The 20,360-nt window shown below is 47.6% G+C and overlaps 1 protein-coding gene across 2 annotated transcripts in view; it reads left to right on the top strand.

The window, feature by feature from the left end:
- The window catches only part of arrdc1b (arrestin domain containing 1b), a 39,726-nt gene extending 24,465 nt beyond the window's left edge, over positions 1-15,261 (top strand). The window contains exons 3-8 of one of the 2 annotated variants that reach the window (XM_018732964.2): positions 7,606-7,656; positions 8,778-8,932; positions 10,558-10,740; positions 12,548-12,724; positions 13,942-14,434; positions 15,054-15,261. In XM_018732964.2, the coding sequence (XP_018588480.2) occupies positions 7,606-7,656; positions 8,778-8,932; positions 10,558-10,740; positions 12,548-12,724; positions 13,942-14,434; positions 15,054-15,118 (1,124 nt within the window). In that variant the 3' untranslated portion in view covers positions 15,119-15,261. The remainder of the gene's footprint in view (positions 1-7,605; positions 7,657-8,777; positions 8,933-10,557; positions 10,741-12,547; positions 12,725-13,941; positions 14,435-15,053) is intronic. The other variant, XM_029252908.1, reaches the window with a different exon arrangement.
- Positions 15,262-20,360: the final 5,099 nt, after the last annotated feature.

Here is a 20,360-nt window from a genome sequence, read left to right as displayed (position 1 = left end):
GTGTGTGTGTGTGAGGGAGGGAGGGGGGGATAAGTCCCCCATCTGCTGATACTTTACTCTTTTTTAATGGTGCCAGCACTACTGCCCATATTGTCTGCCAACCCCCAATGGGCCTCCCTGCCGTGCTGATTCATGAGGAAGCGGTTCGAGTGACTCTCTGCTCCCGTCTTCATTGTCCTGCAGTCCAACCACAAAACCTACGCTGTGGAGCCTCCATCCTTAATGTCTGCGGAACTGATACCGCTTGCGCCATGTGTTTTCACTATGAGCTAAGAAAGCCCTACAGGCATTGTGGATACAGCCGTTCACGAGGATCATTATTCATTCCCTTTATTTACATTTACATTTGTTTAGCAGACGCTTCGGGTTTGGCCTTTGTCCGCTCTTTGGCGGGTCTGGGGTTCGAGTCCTGCTTGGGGTGCCTTGCGATGGACTGGCATCCCACCCTGGGTGTGTCCCCTCCCTCTCCAGCCCTACACCCTGTGTTTCCAGGTTAGGGTCTGGTTTGCCGCAACCCCTCTTGGGACAAGCGGTTGTAGACTGTGTGTGTATGTGTTTCAGAAGCTTTTCTCCAAAGCGACTTCCAATGAACTCTATGTAGTGTTATCAGCCCACACACCTTATTTACCGCGGTGACTTACGCTGCTAGATCCACTACTTACACTGGGTCACTCATCCATACATCAGTGGAACACACTCTCTGTTGTTCACACACTATGGGTGAACCCGAACAGCATGTCTTTGGAGTGTGGGAGGAAACCAGAGCACCCGGAGGAAATCCACGTAGACACGGGGAGAACATGCGAACTCCACACAGACTGAGCGGGGATCGAACCCGCGTCCTCCCGCATCACGCAGGCGCTGAGAGACAGCAGCGCTACTCGCTGTGCCGCCGCATTTATTTATTTATTGTTAAGTATAGTTTCTTTCGATTGTACGTTGAAAATATGCCTTTTTGCGAAGCAAACGCAACCAGCATTTCCACATCCTCAGACAGCGTATGGCTGTGGCGGCGGATTGATTCACCTCACATCCACAGCGTTTACGGTGTCTACACCTTGTGTCTGGTGGTCGCGAGCGTCTTTGGTCGGTCACAAGATGATGCACGTTGCGCTCGTGTACAGGATGAGTCGGTCAGCGGTCGGCGTTGAACGGGACCGTTTCAGCCGTTTAAACTTAATTTTGCTTTTAATGTATCCAAGTTAAAATAAAAGTCATAGTATATTCTTCTTTATTATTATTTAATTTTTATAGCTGTATCGACTTTGACAGAAGCCGTACAGAAAATAGACAATTATTGATTGTCCGGATAATAAGGTAATACTGTAAGCTGAAAGTGACCAGATGCTGATATATGCTGTACATGATGCTTTTAGCTAATAAAAGGTAATAAAAGTCCTGTGATGGAGGGCTGTCCTGTCCACGGTGGCGCCTGCGTTCTCATTCCGAAATGAAAACTGAATAAATGTCTTAGTGCAAATATTTAATTCAGTATAGATGTACCCGAGTTTTATTTTAACAGAACCTAACCTGTGAATTAATTAACATCTGTCTTTTTTGCTTTTACTGTGGTTTTCAGGACAGCATGGTGGTGCAGCAAGTAGCACCGCTGCCTCGGAACGCCTGAGCTGTTCGGGTGTAGGTCTGAATCCGACTCGGCGTTTGCAGAGTTGGCACGTTCTTCCTATTTCTGCGTGGATTTCTTCTGGGTACTCTGGTTTCCTCCCACAGTCCAAAGACATACAGTTCAGATGGATTGGTGATGCTGAATTGCCAGCGGTGTGTGAAGGGGTGACTGTATGTGGCTACTCTGTAACGGACTGGTGTCCCATCCAGGCTATACCCACCTCAGCCTTGTGCCCGGTGATACTGGGATAGGTTCTCAACCACCACGACCCTAGACGGGGCAAAGAGTTACAAACAGACTTTGGGTCTGAATTGTGCTCATAAGTTGAGCACTTAGTGGAGCTGCTTTTCCCAAATACGAAGCTGGGTATTTTTTACATCCTCCCAATCTGGCTAAGTACCTTTCTCTAGGGTACAATAGCAGGGCCTCTGAGATTTTAACTACCAATATTCAGGTTAACTTTCTCAGTCAGTGGGGTTCCTCATCCAAAGAGGTGTCTGTCTTGTGCGGGGAGTCACGTCAGCCGGAAGTTTGACTCACGGCCTTGATTTCTTCGCGAGAATTCGAGGCGCTGCGCAGCTGGAGGTAAAGACGCAGCAGCGCTCCGTTACAGGAGCGAGCTTCCCTCCGTGAACCGTGCTTAGAATCCCAGCGAGTCACAGAACCGGTTTTTCTCGCTGCTCCTCCTGGTTGGTGAAGGGTGCGCAGAGAAGCGAGGTGGGGCGGCGACTCGGGAACGTAGAGGAAACGGAATGCGGCAGTCTCTGATCCGGGTGCGAGGGGCAGGCTGATCGCGCTGACCTCCTGTCCCTGGTACAGGGAACGTGGTCATGTCATGGTCTTCGAGAGGTTGAACTGGAGGTCAGAGAAATACCTCATCATCTTCAATTGAAGAGGCCGCTTTCAAAGGTCTTTTGGATGTACTTTACCGGTGCATTTCTTCCAAATTTGCCTTTATTCAAAATGACTCTTGTAGCTTGTGGTAACGGCACAAGAGTACTGCGTATTCAGGGATTTAAACCAACAACATAATGGAATTCATCATCCGTCCAACATCCAACAACATCATGAATCTTCCATTCAGGAGCCACCTTAATGCCAGTGATGACAGTGTGGGCAGAAGGTAGCGGAGTCATTAGAGCTGCTCTCTTGGACTTCAAGGACCTGGGTTTGAATCCAGGACACGGTATATATTACCGATTTGGGTAAATCGCTGTAAGGAGGAGCTACGCATTGTAGCAAAGTTTGGAGAAAAGGGCCTTCTAAATAAATATGAGTTAATTAATGACGAGGGGGCGCGGTGGCACAGCGGGTTTGGCCGGGTCCCGCTCTCAGATGAGTCTGGGGTTCGAGTCCTGCTTGGGGTGTCTTGTGATGGACTGGCGTCCCATCCTGGGTGTGTCCCCCTCCCCCTCCAGCCTTGCGCCCTGTGCTGCCGGGTTAGGCTCCAGTTCGCCGCAACCCCGCTTAGGACAAGCGGCTTCAGACTGTGTGTGTGTGAGATTAATGATGGCTTGTTTAATGTAATAATAGGGAGAGTTCCTTGTAAAATACATCAGTCTATTTAAAGACAGCAGGAAATTGAATTACTTTAATTTCTATTTAATTTTGGTCAGAATAAGTATCTTATCAACAGTACACACCATTGCAATTTTTTTTTGTGTCGCTAGAAAATATTTTTTTTTTTTCTGTCAGGGAAATGTGGAATGGATCTTTTGCACCGGAACAGCGGGCACTTATTATGAACGAGTGGACATGATCAGAACAGGTGCTCTGTCCATATACAACCCTACACGCACTGAGAACAATCAGAACTCAAAAAGACGAGGCCCCTGTACACACACACACACACACACACACACACACACACACACCTGAGGGACCAGGAATAATCAACCCTGTGCATTACTGCTTCCTCTCTATGCATGTCTTGGCTTTGAGAGAGAGAGAGAGAGAGAGAGAGAGAGAGAGAGAGAGAGAGAGAGAGAGAGAGAGAGAGAGAGAGAGAGAGAGAGAGAGAGAGAGAGAGAGAGAGAGAGAGAGAGAGCGCTCACAGCTCACTTTATTGCAGTTTCTGTTCTTGCTGTGGACGCTGGCAAGACCGACATGTCAGGGACGTGACGCTGGCTGTGGTCACGGGTCATTACCGGGCCCGTTTCCGCGCCGAGATGCGGTAAAGCGGGAATTTACAAAGTGTTCCGGCAGACGATGCCACTTCATTTAAAGCGACCTGTGCGCGTGGTGCGTTTAGTCATCACTTCCATTTCCTCCTCCTCAGTCTTTTGTTTCATTGCCGCATTTTCCGAAGAGATTTACATGCATTTCTCTTGCTGACACGTTTCTTCAAAGCAACTTACAAAGCTAAGCTTCTGACAGTGACTCACCCATTTATACAGTTGGGTCATTTATATCAATAATTTTTATCAGTTTGTACCTTGCTCAAGGGTACTACAACAGTAGGTGAGATTTGAACCCGCAACTTCCTAATTCCGTCCGTTGCACGATCAGCTGAAGTTATTGCCAGTTTGTACCTATTCGTAGTACTCTACGTTACTACTTTAAGGGCTTCTCTTGGAAGGGATTGAACCAACAACCTTCTGGTTGTGTGTCGTTACACACCCGTGCGTGTGCTGCCCGCATGCTATGTTTGTGGAAGGAAAGATACGGAATGAAGGCTGCTTCAGTCATGGTTCCTCAAAGCCCCAGCAGGTGGCGTAATGGAAATCTTGAGGTGGGGGCAACTGGGAGTGTAGCAGTTAGAGCCGTTTCCTTTGGACCCAAAGGTCACGGGTTCGAATCCCGCCTCCAGCTGTAGTACCCTTGATTAAGGTACTTACTCTAAATTACCCAGCTGTATAAACGGGTAAATATTTCTAGATACCTTAACAGTGTAAGTCGATTTGGAGGAAAGTGTCAGCTAAATGAATACATGTACTGCATTGTGCTCCACCGTAAGCAGGGTTGTGACCTGCTTTAACATGAGATTGTGAGAAGGGTTGCGATCGGATTCTGGGTTCCTCTTGTCCTTTCTGGAGCGCTGGTTCAGAGAAGCATCCGCTCCGCGTCTTTCTGACGGTTCCGCTTCGCCGAAGGTTTCTGTGCCCTGTGGCTGCCGAGACGCATCCCGCTCACCGTCTTCAGAACAGAAGTCACAGCAGCGACAGGAGCAGCACCCTTGTGGAGAACCTTCTCCTGGATGCCTTCTGACTGATATTTCTTGCTTTCGCATCGTGTTGCTGCACGCTTTTAAAAAGTTGATAGGGTGATGTGGTAGCACAGCAGGCAGCAGTGGTGCCTCACATCCCCTGGGGTGTGGGTTCAAATCTGGCTCAGTCAGTGCAGTTTGTCTGTTCTTCCTGTGTTAGCGGGGCTTTCCTTCCATGTGTTTCAGATGAGCACTCACTCACACACACACTTGCTGAAGCCGCGGCAAACTGGAGCCTAACACGGGGCGTAAGGCCAGACGGGAGGGGGCACACCCAGGACGGGACGCCGGTCTGTCACAAGGCACCCCAAGCGAGACTCGAACCCCAGACCCATCAGAGAGCGGGACCCAGCCAAACCCGCTGCGCCACCGCGCCCTCCTCCTTCAGATGAGCTGAAGGCTCTAAATCGCTCTTAGTGTCTGTGTGTGTGGGGGTGGATGGACCACAGCCCCCATCCACGGCGTACCCTGCCTCGCCTCTCCTGGTCCTGGAATAGGCTCCGAACCACCGTAACCCTGAACCGGGCGAGCAGTCACTGATGGATGGGTGGATGAACTTGTATGGCTTTAGAATGATTCTATCGTTTCATTTTTCTATTTGTTTTTTTATCTGACGCTTTCTTCAAAAATGACTGACAAAGTTGGGTTGTTTACAGCCATTTGTCCATTTATGCAGCTGGGTAGTTTTCACTGCATCAATTCAAGCAAGCACCTTGTTCAATGGCACTGCGACAGTAAGTGAGATTTGAACCTCCGACCTTCGGAACCCTATGCAGTAGCTCTAACCACTGCGCCATCTGCTCTACTTACTACCATGAGCAGTTTGCGCAGCGCTACCTGGTACCCTGCCCTGGTATGTGGCGAGAATGATTCCCGGCGCAGTGCTGGGAACGGAAGGAACGCAAATGAGTCTCTGCCGCCATCGGCATGGATTGAACCAGACGGCCGATTTCCAGAAGGAGTCGGGAGCCGAGTCTTCCGTTTTATTGAAATGGACAGCGTTCGTGTCCCCTCCGCTCGATTCGCAGGTCGGTTACAAAGACTTCACGTACTGACAGCTGTCATCGGTCAGTGTGTGTGTCGCTGCAGCCAAAGTGAATTTCCCTCTGGGATTAAGATTCATTCATTCATTCATTCATTCATTCATTCATAACATAATTATTGAGACCATTGCTCTGTGTGGATGTTTGAACAGACTTTAATCCATGTAGTTCACTAAGAACTAATGACCTCCTTTCTCATAAAATTAGTCTGCAAATACGTTATATTTTTAAATGACCAACATTTACTCGTGCCAGCAGGTGGCGTAGTGGTTACAGCTCTCGACTTCCCTTTTGAAGGGCTGCGGTTTGAATCCCACTGCTGCTTTATTCACACACATTTCTTCAATTAGCTTATACTTTTCTTCGAAGCAACTTGCGCTGTAAAGCTACTTACAGTGACCGCTGGGTAGATTTAACCGTATCAATTCAGAGTAAGTGGCTATATCATTATATATATGTGTACACACACATATATGCCTCTATCATAAATATGGGATTCAAATCTGGGCCCTTTGAGTTCATGGTGGTGGTGTTAGCCCCAACAGCCCCTGCTGCCCAGATTCATGTCCTGTGGCTCCTAGATTGGGATTCCCAGCTGAATGATCAGTGGACATGAACTCAATGCCCTGGTTCTCCAGGACAGCTGGCGCGCGCACACACACACACACACACACACACACACACACACACACACACACACACACACACACACACACACACACACACACGCACCAGAGGACACAAAGAACAACACAGCAGTAGTGTAAGCAACAGATCCTGCTGCCCCACAGCTGTGCAAGATGCCATGAAAAACATGATTCACGTGATGATGCTGAGCTGGAAGCTGTTATCGGCACAGGTGTGATAAAGCGGGCTCTCCAGGAAGAGGCCCCGACAACGGAAATGTCATATTTCTCCTTTTATCTCATTTTCTATGTAAAGATCAGATGGTTGCACGCAAGCAAACACACACACACCTTTTGTGTGATCCCAGTGGTGTTCACATGGTCAGTAGTCAATACTAACGGGAGTTATTGCACTAGGTTAATTGGTCGGGTGCTAACAAAGAGTCACTGATTGTCATACTGTTTGGAGCATAGGGCATTCTGGGAAAGCTGACCGTCACGTGCGCCAGCGGTGGGTCGCTACCCGTGAACCAGTTGGGAACGTCCCTGAGGAGCGGAGTGTTGCGAAAGCCTCCTTGGCGTTTATAGCCGCCCTTTAGGCGTCTCCCGGTGTTGGTTATCAAAGGGTGCTGATATGGAGCCGGTGACGTCATCGCGCGGCCCCGACGTTCCGATACGGCGGAAAGAATGCGGTCGAACCCTTGGAGCCGGGGCGGGGGGGATTTTCTCTTACGTGTTTTCTGACCGAGGCGCGCTCCACTGTTCTGCTGTATTATTACAGCAGCAAAACACCGTATGAGACTGAATACTGTTCTCCCTTCACAGTTCCATGTGTTTTTAAAAAAGAAAAAAAAAATCAAACACATAATTGTTTGGCTACTTGTACTTTTCATGATTGTGCATTTTTTTTTTTCTTTATTTTACCCATTGCAATGTATTTCACTGGAACAGCTCAGGTATAAGTGTTTCCGGAACGTGGTGACTCCTGGGACTGGAACAGCGCAGGGCCCTTAACCGCTGCGCCACCTGCTGCCCTTTGTTGTGTGTGAGCAGTGGAGGAGTGTGAAGGATGCAGGGCTCAACGTCTGTCCGTGTGTCTTTCAGGCACGCTGCCCCAGGGTACACACAGCTTTTCCTTCCAGTTCCTCATTCCAGGTAAGATGGTTGCACCGATTCGTCTCGAACCCCACGCCACTATCTGGTCTCAACTATGCGTCACTGACTAGCTGTCAAGCGACACGTGCCGGCACCGCTTCATAGGGTCACGGGTACCATCACGTTCACGACTTGGTGGGATGAGCGCGGTATGGAGATCGGGAGGAGGGTCTGCTGTGGTAAAACCACTCCTAGTATTTAAATTTTAACGCATAAAGTTCCCGAAGCTGTAAATACGTTTATAGAAAGATACTTCACAGTAACGGCTCGCCTGCGGTATGGTCGTCTGCCCCCATCTCTTGCTCACGCACACACATACGCACCAGGGAATCCTGTTTGTTCTACACGGGTGGTCTTGAGACATCCCAACCGTTGGCTGACCGTGGATGCTGGCGACAAGCCGTCAGTCTCTAACCCGTCTGGCTCGACTGCACCGCTGCCTTGGCCCCTTGGGGTTGGCAGCGATGTCCCTCAGAAGCACACAAGTGGGGCAGGCAACTCGAACCCTGCACTCAACCAACGGAGAGAAATGGTTAAGCCACTGTCCACATTCTTGTTTCGCTGTGTCCTTGAAGCACCGTGGAAGAACATTTAATAAAGCAACAGTGAGCAGTTCTTCAGTCAGCAGGGTCTCCAAACTCCCCCTGCACTTCATACGCCATTTATTCGGTAAAATCCAGCGAACGTCCATGTCGCTTGTCACAAGGCAATAACGCTCAACGAGTTTGAGTACGTACGTGTATCGGCAATGCCTTAACTAGCGAGGGTGCGAGAGGACGTGGGTTCGATCCCCACTCGGTCTGTGTGGAGTTGGCGTGCTCTCCCCGTGTTTGCGTGGGTTTGCCGCCACAGTCCAAAGGAGCGTATCGGGTGAATTGGTGACTCTGAACTGCCCTTAGTGTGTGCATGTATGTCTGTGTGTATGAATGAGTGTGTGCGGTTGCCCTCCAGTGGTCCGGTTTCCTGTCCAGGATGTACCCTGCCTCACACTCTGTGCTTCCGCACTAGACTCTGGACCACCACAAATGATTATGGATAGATGGATCAACTGATTGGATGACTGTGGTCATAGGTAGGAATAACCTTTCAACTGGTTGATTGTTCTCCTTTCCCCACCGCAGCCTCCACTCCAACCTCCTTTGAGGGACCGTTTGGGAAGATCGAGTACCGAATGCGAGCTGTCATAGACACGCCCCGCTTCTCCAAGGACTACAAGGCCCACAAGAACTTCTATCTGCTCAACCTTCTCAATCTCAACGAAGTGCCTGACATCGAGGTACGAGCCCCATCTCTCATCCCCAGCCTTGACATCCTTTCGTTATGAGTGAAGAACCCCGTCGTTTAATGTCTTCTCCCACCTTCAGTCTAATACCCTCCTTTGCTTTGGATGCTTTGGTACCGAAACAAAGTCTAATGTCTCTCGTGTCATCTCTCAGGAAAGCTGCCCTCATAAATTTGGCGTGAAAGGTTTGGTTGTGCAGAGGTTTTGATGAAAAGACTGAGTGCCTCTGACATCTCAGCGCTCGCGTTTCCACTCAACGCAGCTATTTTTGTTGAAGTAGAACCTATAAACTGTTAGGTACGTCTGAAGTGCGGGCTACAGCACACGACTCCCATTTCCTCCGAGAGGCTGTAACGCTGCAGGATTTGTCTCTCTCGCTCTCTCTCTCTCACACACACACGTGTGACGGAAGAGCAGTTGGTGTTTGAGAGGACAGTGAGTACCTATTGCTGCAGCCTGATGGCAGCCAGTTCCAGGATTGACAGCGTAATGTACCCTTGATTTCACCTCATTTGCTCCTGTAAAATATGTCCATCTGAGAAATTGTAAGCTAGTAAATTTATTTTTCTCTGTGTACAGTGAAACCCTGCCATAAGGTGGTAAGTGGGGTCTAAGAAATTGTCACGTGAAATGCTGTGCAGCATTATTACAAGGTTAACAGGAAAACATTACTTGGTCTGTGTGGCGAAAAGGAGAAAAAATTTGATTTATTAGACACATATGAAGTTATTTGTAATTATATTAAAAATAAAACATGTACGACACAAATGTCATATGAGCATCCCTTGACTTATGATGTCTCTCTACCCGAAATTTCGGTGTAACAGCTCTTGGGTTTTGATTCCTAATTTTCAATTTACACAACAAAAAAAGAATCAGCATCATGAAATGTATCAGAAGCGTGCCTCAAAAAAAAAAAAATAGTCCCATATCGTGTGCGTGAAGCAGAAGTACAGTAACGCACTATAGCTGGCATATCTTCGTCTACATCTGTCTGTTCGTGTGTTAGGAATGTGAGCGTTGCTTTAGGAGAATGTTGCGTTACGGGACGTATATGAAATTCCACAGGAGTGTTCTCTGGCCATATTGGGTATGTTTTTTAATTAAACTGAAAGATCTCAGAGATGGCAGAGAAAATAGAAAAGTTTTGGCTATGCATAGTGTGCAGTTTTAGACGGTTGTTCACAATAAACACAACATGCTCAGTTGATCTCTGCTTGGTTTATTGTCCATTCTGCAGAGATTTGATCGATTTAAAAATAAAAGTGGGAAATACCTTGGAGCAGTAAATGTTTCATGTGCTGAAATCATGGGTTTTTGGATGCATTATTATTTTTCCCCATTAAAAATAATGGGAAATAGGCTTTTGGTAGCCTATCCGAAATTTCGATATCTACACCACTTTCACGAAAATATGAATTTCATATATTGATTGATACCTGCACTAATACTAATAGAATAAGAATACTAATAATACTTAAAAAAACTTGTGGAGGATGGAAGTCAATTGCCAATTGTGTTATGTCCGAATTCATGTTATTGCAGGGCTTCCTGTATTTAATTATCCCCCTCTGTGTGTGTGTGTCTATCTATCTCTCTGTCTGCTTGTCTTGATCCAGAAACCCAGCTCAGCCGTGACTACGAAGAAATTCAGTTATCACCTGGTGAAGTCGGGGACGCTGATGCTGAAGGCCAGGAGTGATCTGCGGGGCTACACCCCTGGCCAGGTTATCAAACTGGCCACAGAAATACACAACAAGTCCAGCAAAGACACTGGCTGCGTCCTGGCCAGTCTCATCCAGGTAGAGCCTCTCCACATGACATCTGACATAGCCTGGCTGTTACCATGACAATGGCAGGAGTGCTGAAACCAGCCTGAGAGAAGGATGGAAACATGGGCTCATCGTAAGGTGGAGGGTCTGTGAGGGTGGGGGCCAGTGACAGTGACTCCTGTCCCCAAGTAGATTGTGTGACCTGGCCATGCCTGTGTGGAGCTGCTCTGAGCCTGGGCAGCATGCTGGAGATAAGTGATGTGGATAGATGAGTCGCTCCGCATGCCTTCCTGTGAAATCAACCACCCCTGAGTCCCCCATGTGACAGAGGGAGGCACCCCGCAGCTACGAGTGTGGCGATGGAAAGGGATATTTATCTTCATGTGGAAAGGACAGGGGGACAATCTAGCAGGTCTGACCTTAGAGTGATCAGCCCTAATAGCTTCTGGCAATCATCCTACAATGCAGTCTTTTTTTCCCTCCATAATGCCTTAGTGCTGGGTTAATGCTGCTGATGCAAAGAGCGCACAGACCCAGGTTAAGAATCATGGCTTGCGTTTATGGTCCGAGCCTCCCTAGTCCTCCAGAGTGTCTGCAGGAGTATAACACCCTAACTGGGCACCAGGTGTAAAGCTGCCTGGTGTATATATGTAGTGTACAGATTTCTTTGATTTCATCCCATCCAAGGTTTACCTCTCTTAGCCTTGTACCCATTGCTTCCAGGATAGGTTCCAGTTAACCGTGACCTTGCCGATGACAAGCTGGTATTGAAATTAGATGGATGCATTTCTTTGTTTACCTGTCATTATAATAATGTAATTTTTTTGTGGTTAAATATTTCAACTGGTTCTTGATTAATTCAGATCTCAGGAAGAGGCCAAAGAAATTCATCCAGGCACTTCACACAGTATATGTGCAGTGCTCATTATTATTAATTCACATAGCTGATGCTTTTCTCCAAATTTCTGAATGTGAACTACTTATAAAGATTTACCCATTTACACAGCCGTGTAAATTTTTCTGCGTCAGTTCAGGGTAAGTACCTTGCTCAATGGAACTACGCCTGGAAAGGGGATTCAGACCTGCAATGTGATGACCCTAACCCTGGCTGCCCTGCCCAAGTAGTCTATCCAAGACTAATTTACATTTTGCAATTCAGTCATGTTGGACGGCTGTAGGGCCAGATTCTGGTGCTCAGAGGCCCTGGGCACTTTCTCTCAGAGGTACGCAAGAAGTGGGGTAAACATAATATGAATTACATCGATTGGCATAATGCATTCACATTTATACATTTAGCAGACGCATTTGTCCAAAGTGACGCACATCTCCGACGTACATCTTTAAACTATTCCCATACCAAAGCTCATGAATGATTGAGAAGCTAAAGAAAGTTTCTCAAGAAATGCCTAAAAATTCTGGAACTATGTTTTTAAAATGCAATTTGGAAGCTTTTGTTCTATGAAATTTCTGCCTCTGTCTTTTTCCATATTTTGTCCATATCGTTCCTTATTTTTTCTGCTTTTGAAATGTTCACTCCTTTGTAGACTCTAGGCACAATGCCTACAATGCCAGGTGAGAAATCCAGCACTGGATAGCTGGGATTCCGGTGAAGCCGCCCAGGACTTTACCCTGTTTAAGTGGTCTAAATGGTACAATATCAGGACCTCCCCTCTGACTTTAATGTGCAACCTTGTCGAGCCCTTTCAGCATCACACGATGAGCGGTTGGTGATGAATGCTGGATTCTACACGGTCATGGTGCAGTAACAGGATTGTGTACAGCAGTGTTTTGAGCAGTGTCCCGAATTGACATGTCCCTCCACGTGTCACCCGAGCAGAAGGTCACCTACAAGACCAAGCGGGCAATCTACGACCTGCGGACAATCGCCGAGGTGGAGGGGGCGGGCGTGAAGGCAGGCAAGCATGCCGAGTGGAAGGAGGAGATAATTGTGCCACCGCTGCCGCAGTCAGGCCTTGCAGGGTGCAGCCTCATCGAGATCGACTACTTCATCCAGGTCTGTCAGCAGCCAGTCAGCAGCCTGGAAAGTTTTATAGCAGTTTAACTTTTGCACCCTTCAGGGTTGACTTCCGAGGCCCAGTACACATTTACTCTGTCACTGAGGACAAAGGGCAAAGTGAATATGTCACACATTTTCTTGTTAAGGTTACACTTATTTTGTCCAGAACCGTGGACAAAATGTCTATATGGAATGATGGATTCCATATAGAAAGAGTACAGCTTTGAGTCCATCTTTTTTTCTCCTTTCCAGTAACTGTCGTTATTATTTATCCATGTAGATGACTCTTCTCCAAGGTGACTTGCAACGTTAGGTTTATACACTAAGCTACATAGAATTATTTACCCATTTATACAGCTGGGTAGTTTTTACTGAAACAGTTCAGGGTAAATACCTTTGATTGGGGTACTGCAGCTGGAGGTGAGAGTCGAAGTTGTGTCCTTATAACCCTTGGACGCTAACCCCCTAAGATTAAATTTACTAAATTAGATGGGTTGAATTTTTCACCCCTCAAAGTTTTAGAGGTGCAGAGGCAAGATACAGTGTTTCTATTGAACAAATAGCGAACAAATATAAATGCACAACGGTGAGCATCAGTTTTATTAGCTCTGGATCCTCATTAGTCATGTTGGTTTTCTCCAGTAGTGTGGCCAGCAGGTTTTCAGACAATGTGAGCTACTGAATTTTTATCTTGTGTCTGTGGTTCTGTGGTGTTCCATTTACTTTTACCATGTTTCCACAAAAGAAAAACACAATCTAGTTCATCCTGATCTTTCCCTTCTTAGTTTTAACCAGCAGCACTGGGTACTCCTTCCCTTTTCTTCCTTGTCCTCATAGTCATCTATTCATAAATGGCACAGGGCTAATATCATGAAGTTCAACACCCGAAACGTCACCGACATCGTTATCTGTCCAGTCTGTATGAGTTTTGCAGTTTCTACAGCAGAAACCTTTCTTTCCATTTTGCGTACAGTAGCAACAAAATGGCCGACAGGAAGTGTGCCACTGTATCAGTCACATGACTGTATATTGAAGAGGAAGTGACATCAATAAATGCAATACATACCTGAAAGCATAGGGCTCGCGTGCAAAGCTATGGAAAATGATTTTGGAAAAAGTGGCAATAGGGAGGAAATCCCCCCCTCTCATGTTAACCTCCAAAGTTTAAGTGCAAGTTGACATCTCTAAGCACTGCACCACCTGCTATCCCACAGGTCTCGCTGAAGTCCCCCGATGTCGTGGTGACTCTACCCATCTACATCGGAAACATCGCCGTCAACGTAACCCCGTCGCGACCGGTGCCTCCGACCCCAGCCCCTCGCCTCCCGCCCCGCCCTGCCTCGCACCTGGGCCCCACGTCGAGCCCCGGGGGATTGACGCCCAGCGCCCCACCGGCAGAGGATGAGCTGGAGGAGGAGGTGGGTGCCGGGGGACTGGTCAGCGAGGAGATCCCCACCAAGAGCCACTCTCAGCAGGACGCCTCTGGCCGCCAGCCCTCTGTGTCCCCCAGCGCATTCAGCTACGCCCCAGGCCTCACCTTCTCCCAGAACCAGCGGCGTTCGGACGAGACGGACTCCTCGGGGCCCCTGTTCTGCGTCTCCACGGGGGCTACCATCCCGTTCTTTGTGGAAGGCAGCGCTAACCCGGTGCCCACTTCCTGTCCGCTCATTTTGCCGCCCGAGTACAGCAGCTCCGGGTACCCGCACGGTGAGCATCCATCCTCGGCGTCGTGCGGGCTGTTGAAATGGGCACCAGTGCCCTGAGCGAGCGCTCCACAGTAGATGTATGAACAGACACGGTCCATCAGCCAGCGCCGGTGTTTTCACACAGTCATCATTCATGCAGTCGTCCATTATGAATAACAGCTTGTCCAGTGCAGGGTCGCGGTGGTCTGACCTATCCTGTAAGGCAGAGGGTGTGAGGCAGGGTACACCCTGGACAGGACCCTGGAGCAGTCCGTAGCAGAGCAATCTCTCACACTCATTTAGTGACACATTCGCACGCTACAGACAATTTAAGGTCACCAGTCCTCCTGAAACACGTCTTTAGATTGCGGGACACTACCACACCACCGCCCGTTTTCACACAGTACCAATATCAGTGTCCATACATGTCTATGATGAAGATATGAATATGACGTCAGTGTCTGTGATGTTTCGTTTGATCGAACCGTGTGCGTGGATGTGTGCGGAGCCCCGAGTGTTGAGGCCGGTTTAGTCTATGTGCTGCGGGAGGCGGTTGGCTGCAGCAGTCGGTGCCATCCTGTAGGGCAGCTGCTCGTGCTTGATGTGTGAGGACCCAGTGTGACGCCACCTCTCTCTTTCAGAGCCCCCACCCAGCTACGAGGAGAGCTGTAGCAGTGAGAACTCCAGCTTCAGCGGCAGGAGGTAGACCACAAGGCAGGGTGTGAGACACCACTGTTGTCTGTCTCCCTCAAGGAGCCCTACAGCCCCCTACTGGACAAATGGGACACTGCATCAGCCTCTTTTTTTTTAAAAAAAAAATTTTTTGAAAAGGGGACTTTAGCTCATTTCCCCCCCCCCCCTTTTTTTTTTTTTTTTTTTTTTTTTTGTCCCGTTTTCTCCCACCTATCTTGTCCCGTTTGTCCTATGAAGCCTCGTGCAGGGGCAGAGAAGACAGTTCACAAACGCGTAGCTTGGATAATTGCATCTGTGATGCCTTAAATCGGATGCAGAACTGCGTTTTTTTTCCTTTCATCACTTCTGTCGCTACCAAAGCCGGCCTTCCGCATCCATCACTGAAACTTGTGCTTAAAGTGTCCCTGATTGTGGGCCTGAGCCGGAACCCGGCCTTACTTAACAGAGCTCACCCAAGGTGGGGTAACTAAGAGGTATGAGGTAGTGGAGCCTCTTTGGTGAACATGATCCAGGTGATGGAGCAGAAGCAAAGGATTCTGGGTCACCAGAGCCCCGGAGTTTTGATGAGATGATCGAGAACAGTTCAAGCCATGTGTTGGGCTTACCAGACAGACATCCTTGAAGAAGATGCTCTAAAGCAAGGTCCCCCCGCCGCCGCCTTGGAATGTGAAGGGACACTCCCTACTCCCCCCTCCCCTCTCTCTTTACACCTGATGGAGCGCTCCAGGGGCCTTCCTCCAACAAGATGATGCCTCCCCTGCTTTGCCAGGATTCCTCCTTGCCGGTGCCACAGCATGCGGCCACACGCAGGGAGCCTGGATCACATGAGACCGTCACCATGTAGGCAGAGCAAGGAGGGACACTCCCTGTGTTGGCCCCGATGCCTTACATTCCCATCACCTGCACCAGTCGTGATTCTTTCCTGAACATGTCCCCCCCCCCCCCTTCCTTGAGCATTTGAAAATTACAAGGAGAGAGGTCAAACGCATAGAGAATCTGCTGATTCTGTCCCCCTCTCCCCTTTCCTACTGGCCAATGAAAAGGACAGACACAAGTAGCACTTTGGACATGACTGACTTAAAAGATATAAATGTGAGCGAACACATGAACTTGGTCATGTTGATCTGCCTGTCGGAGGGGTTGATCAAGCTAAACCGCTAATGAGGTTCTTCCACCTGTTCTTTTATCGTGGTATTCGCGGTACCTACTGGCATTTACTAGCACGGCTCAGAGGCTGAGATGCAAGTGTGCAGTCCACCACATGATGCGCGCTCTCCTTTTTTCTGTTCATCCACACCTTCACAAATGTATTATACTTTGCAGCACAAGTGTACACGTTCCTCTATTAAGTTCCACTTTTTGTGCTTTTCCTGTGTTTTTTTTGTTTGATGCAGTGGAAAAGGAGCCAGCGTGGTAAAACGTGTTAGTTACCCTATGTGTGGCTTTGACACGGGCTGAGCCACAGGACCCAAAATAATGTGAGGTGGTGTGTGTGATTCTGGAAGACCACGGCCAGGACTGTATGTCGATATCGAACGCAGAGTATGGTGGAAAACTGATATGGATCACATGAGACATGAACTGTAAAGAAGAGATGGGCAACCTGTTTTTATTATAATGGTCAGGCAGCCACTGAAATGGTCACATTCTTATTTTTAAAAATTGCAAAGTAAATTTGTTTTTAGAATTGAGCAAGCTGGTAACATAATGGTTAGAACTGCTGCCTTCGAACTCAAAGGTTGCAGGTTGAAATCTCGCCTCCAGCTGTAATACCCTTGAGCAAGGTCCTTACCCTAAATTGCTCCAGTAAGATTACCCAGCTCTGTAAATGGGTAAATAATTGTTGGTAGCTTAAGATTGTAAGTTGCTTTGGAGGAGGCATCAGCTAAATGAATAAACGTAACTCTGACATTTAAAGTCAGATATATGTACTTGACAGAAAACAGAACATTCTTGCTAAATCATTTCATTTCTATGAAAGATTCAACAGTGGACAAAGTCAGATAAAAGAAAATTTTACAATAGCATACTCAGAGTAATTCAGAAGTATTAAAATATTAAATTCTTTCTCTGCAATAAGGTCAGGATTGCCTTAGCTCACATGGTCCTAGTTTATTTGTGTTTTACCTGTTGCTATGTTGTCCGTAGCAACCTAAAATAATGTACTCAGCCAAACACACTGCATGTGCACATTTTTACTACGTTCGGTCGGACCAGCCAACATGCACACCTGCAGTTTGGCCAGCTGTCCTCCATGTGACATGAGCAACGTGCATCTTCTGAGCTGGTCATCGTTACCATACCTTGACTTCGACCGCAGTGGGTTTTGTGAACATATGCCTTAAAAAGCCCTTATTGTTGCTTGGCTTGAGCCTGTGTTATGGATACCGGAAGGCGTCATCCTTCCATCATCGGGAAGCATGCGAGTCGGCGCGGCAGAAGAGCTTTGTCTCATGCTCGGAACATGTCGAGTTGACCTGGTCTCCCTGGTCCGCGCCGGGGTCAACTGCATCGCTCATGTTTCTGACTGCTGGAGTTGTCAGACTTCAGACCTGGACCTCCTGGACTTCACGTATAATCCCAGCCTCTCCTGACCTTCTCCACGTAACACATTCTTGATTTCTGCGTATAGATGCCTTTCTTAATCATGTTCTCTGTTTTCATTTGACATCTCGAAAGGTTTTATAGCTTTATGCATTTTCCCGTGTCATTGTTTCCCCTGGACAGTTTGGTGTTTTGTATTTTTCTAATTGTTATAGCTGTCATCTGCACATTTGTCCTGAAAAATATTTTTCCTCCTCTATTTGCTGACTTCCTCAAGAGCACCTTAATGAATCAATGTCCATTTCAACAGAGGATTGTTCCAAATCAATACTGTACATGGTATTAATAAAATTGTTTTAGATGTATCATACAAACCTTAAGATTGTTTATCAGCTGTTACTTTTCCTTGCTAAAATTATCTTAAATATTTTGCAAAAAACTGCTTCAAGTGTAGAACATCATAGAAGGAAATGCTGTCTTGATTAAAAATGTATATATTTCACAATTTATTAATAAAAATGCACATTCATAAAAAATGCATTATGATGTGTATTAAGATTATCAGCAAAAACACCAAGTGAAAGACTGGAGCTAAGTAAGTAAAGATGTGGGCTACAGATAATGTAGTAGTTAGAGATGCCACCTTTGGGCTCTGAGAACCTGGGTTCAAATCCCACCTCCAGCTGTAGTACCTTTGGACAAGGTACCTACCGTTGTTTGTTCCAGTCAAGTTACTCAGCTGTAGAAATGGGTAAAACATTGTTGGCTTCAGCTGAATAAATAAACGTGGGGACAGCTGGTAGCGTAGTGGTTAGAGCTGCTACCTTTGGATCCAAAGGTTACAGCTTTAACTCCCATCTCTGGCTTTAGTACCCTTGAGCAAGGTACGTACCCTAAATTGCTCCAGTAAAATTACGCAGCTGTATAAACCGGTAAATAATTGCAGCTGTAATTGTTTCCTTAAGATCACTTAAGTCACTTTGGAGAAAAGCGTCACCTAAATGAATAAATATGCAAAGTGTACACAATTTAAAATCTCTGAAAACACCAGTGATATTGGTATTAATGCATGTACACTGCTGCTCCTGCAGTGAGAGTTAAGGACACCCTAGAGTAGCTGAAAGGGGCGCCCAGATGCCCCACTGTAGTTCGGGGACACTTGGATACCCTGATGTACCCTAATAGAGCTAACAAGGAGCAACGCAGGAATGGAAACTACCACTGCCAAAATGCAGCTTGATTAATAAGAAAAATATTCAGTTATGCCTTGATTAGTTTTTGAAATGCATTCCTGAAAGATATTGTAGACATTTGATGTACTGTTTTTGGTGGATTTCAGAAGAGGTGGTCCCTGGGGGGGGGGGCATCCTAGTACAATACCTTGATCTCCTCTCTCAATGCATATCTCCCATTTACTGCTGAGCAGGGTGCTTGTGGCCACAATGCAGCACCTTGGGGAAATTTTGCCCATGTTGGGCACGAGAGCAGAATTCTAAAGGAAGGCGCGAGTGTGTATTCTTGAACGGCTCCTGGAGAGAGGGTATGGTAAAGGGAGCGCAATGGCACCACACAAGTATAAAAAAACATGGGTGCGACTAGCATAATATTATTAAGAGCACTGGTCTTATGGGATTAAGCCATTCGCACCCCTCTGGGGAGGCACTGGGTAATGTAGTGGAACGGCCGTTGCCCATGCTCCTGAAGGTACATGGTTTGAATCCTGCTCTGGTTGCACCCTTGATCAAGTTGCATACCCCGAATTGCTCCAGTAGAAATTATCCTGCTGTAATAGAGTAAAGCAAGCTGCTTATTCAATATTTTAAGTCACCTCGAGCACAGGCATTCTTTAAATAAAGGTTAACCGTGATAATCACTGCCGAAAACCTGAGATTTTTAAAGGTGGACCCCCCAGCTGCACTGACAGGTCTAGCCGTGGGGTAAATGTAGTGTTTTTTTGAGCGACGCTGCAGGTCGCTGTCTGGGTGGGTGTTACTGCGGAAGACCCTGTAAAGGGCCACAGAAGGGCAGGGGCACACGGCGCATCCACACCCCTCTCCCGCTGCACCGGTCCTCTGCCGTTGCCATGGAAACTGGGTCCGGATCCGTCAGCTTCTCTGTGTCGCGTGAGGACACGGGCCGCGGATCTCGGGCTGCCGGCGTTACCCGCTGCAGGAAATGAGGGCGAAGGAAGGAAGCCAGTGACACCGATGGTGCTGCGTAACATCGTGGAGCAAGAATCAGGGCAAAGATGGTCTCGGGAAGACGCCACCACCAGCACAACCCGTACGTAGTAGAGAAGAGCAGCACGTCTTGGACGTATGCCATATTCTGTCGTCGGAATGCAGACGAGACCAGACTGTGCGATGCGGTACAACGTGGTGCAATGAGGTATAGTGAGGTGCAGCGAAGGGTTTATTTCCCCGATTGCTCATTCACTGTGCCAGGTCCTTATGGTGCCACCGTTTCCCTAGCATGCTGTATTACGGTGCGCCTAGTCCTCAGCCACTACCATTAAAGTAAATGTATAAGTGAAAAGCACAGCATCTGTCCACAGCACAAGGTTTGTTCCTTCTGTCTGCCAGTCAGTGGGGACACGGAACTCAAAAGCCAAGGCTGCGGAACAGGGATACAACAATGCACAGAACACGCTCCTCCTCACTTAAAAAGCACATTTAATTATACTCTGCTGATGTGAGGGAACGTGAAAAGCC

The sequence above is a fragment of the Scleropages formosus genome, chromosome 6 (assembly GCF_900964775.1).
Source record: "Scleropages formosus chromosome 6, fSclFor1.1, whole genome shotgun sequence".
Taxonomy (NCBI): domain Eukaryota; kingdom Metazoa; phylum Chordata; class Actinopteri; order Osteoglossiformes; family Osteoglossidae; genus Scleropages; species Scleropages formosus.
This window is presented reverse-complemented; position numbering and strand designations above follow the sequence as displayed.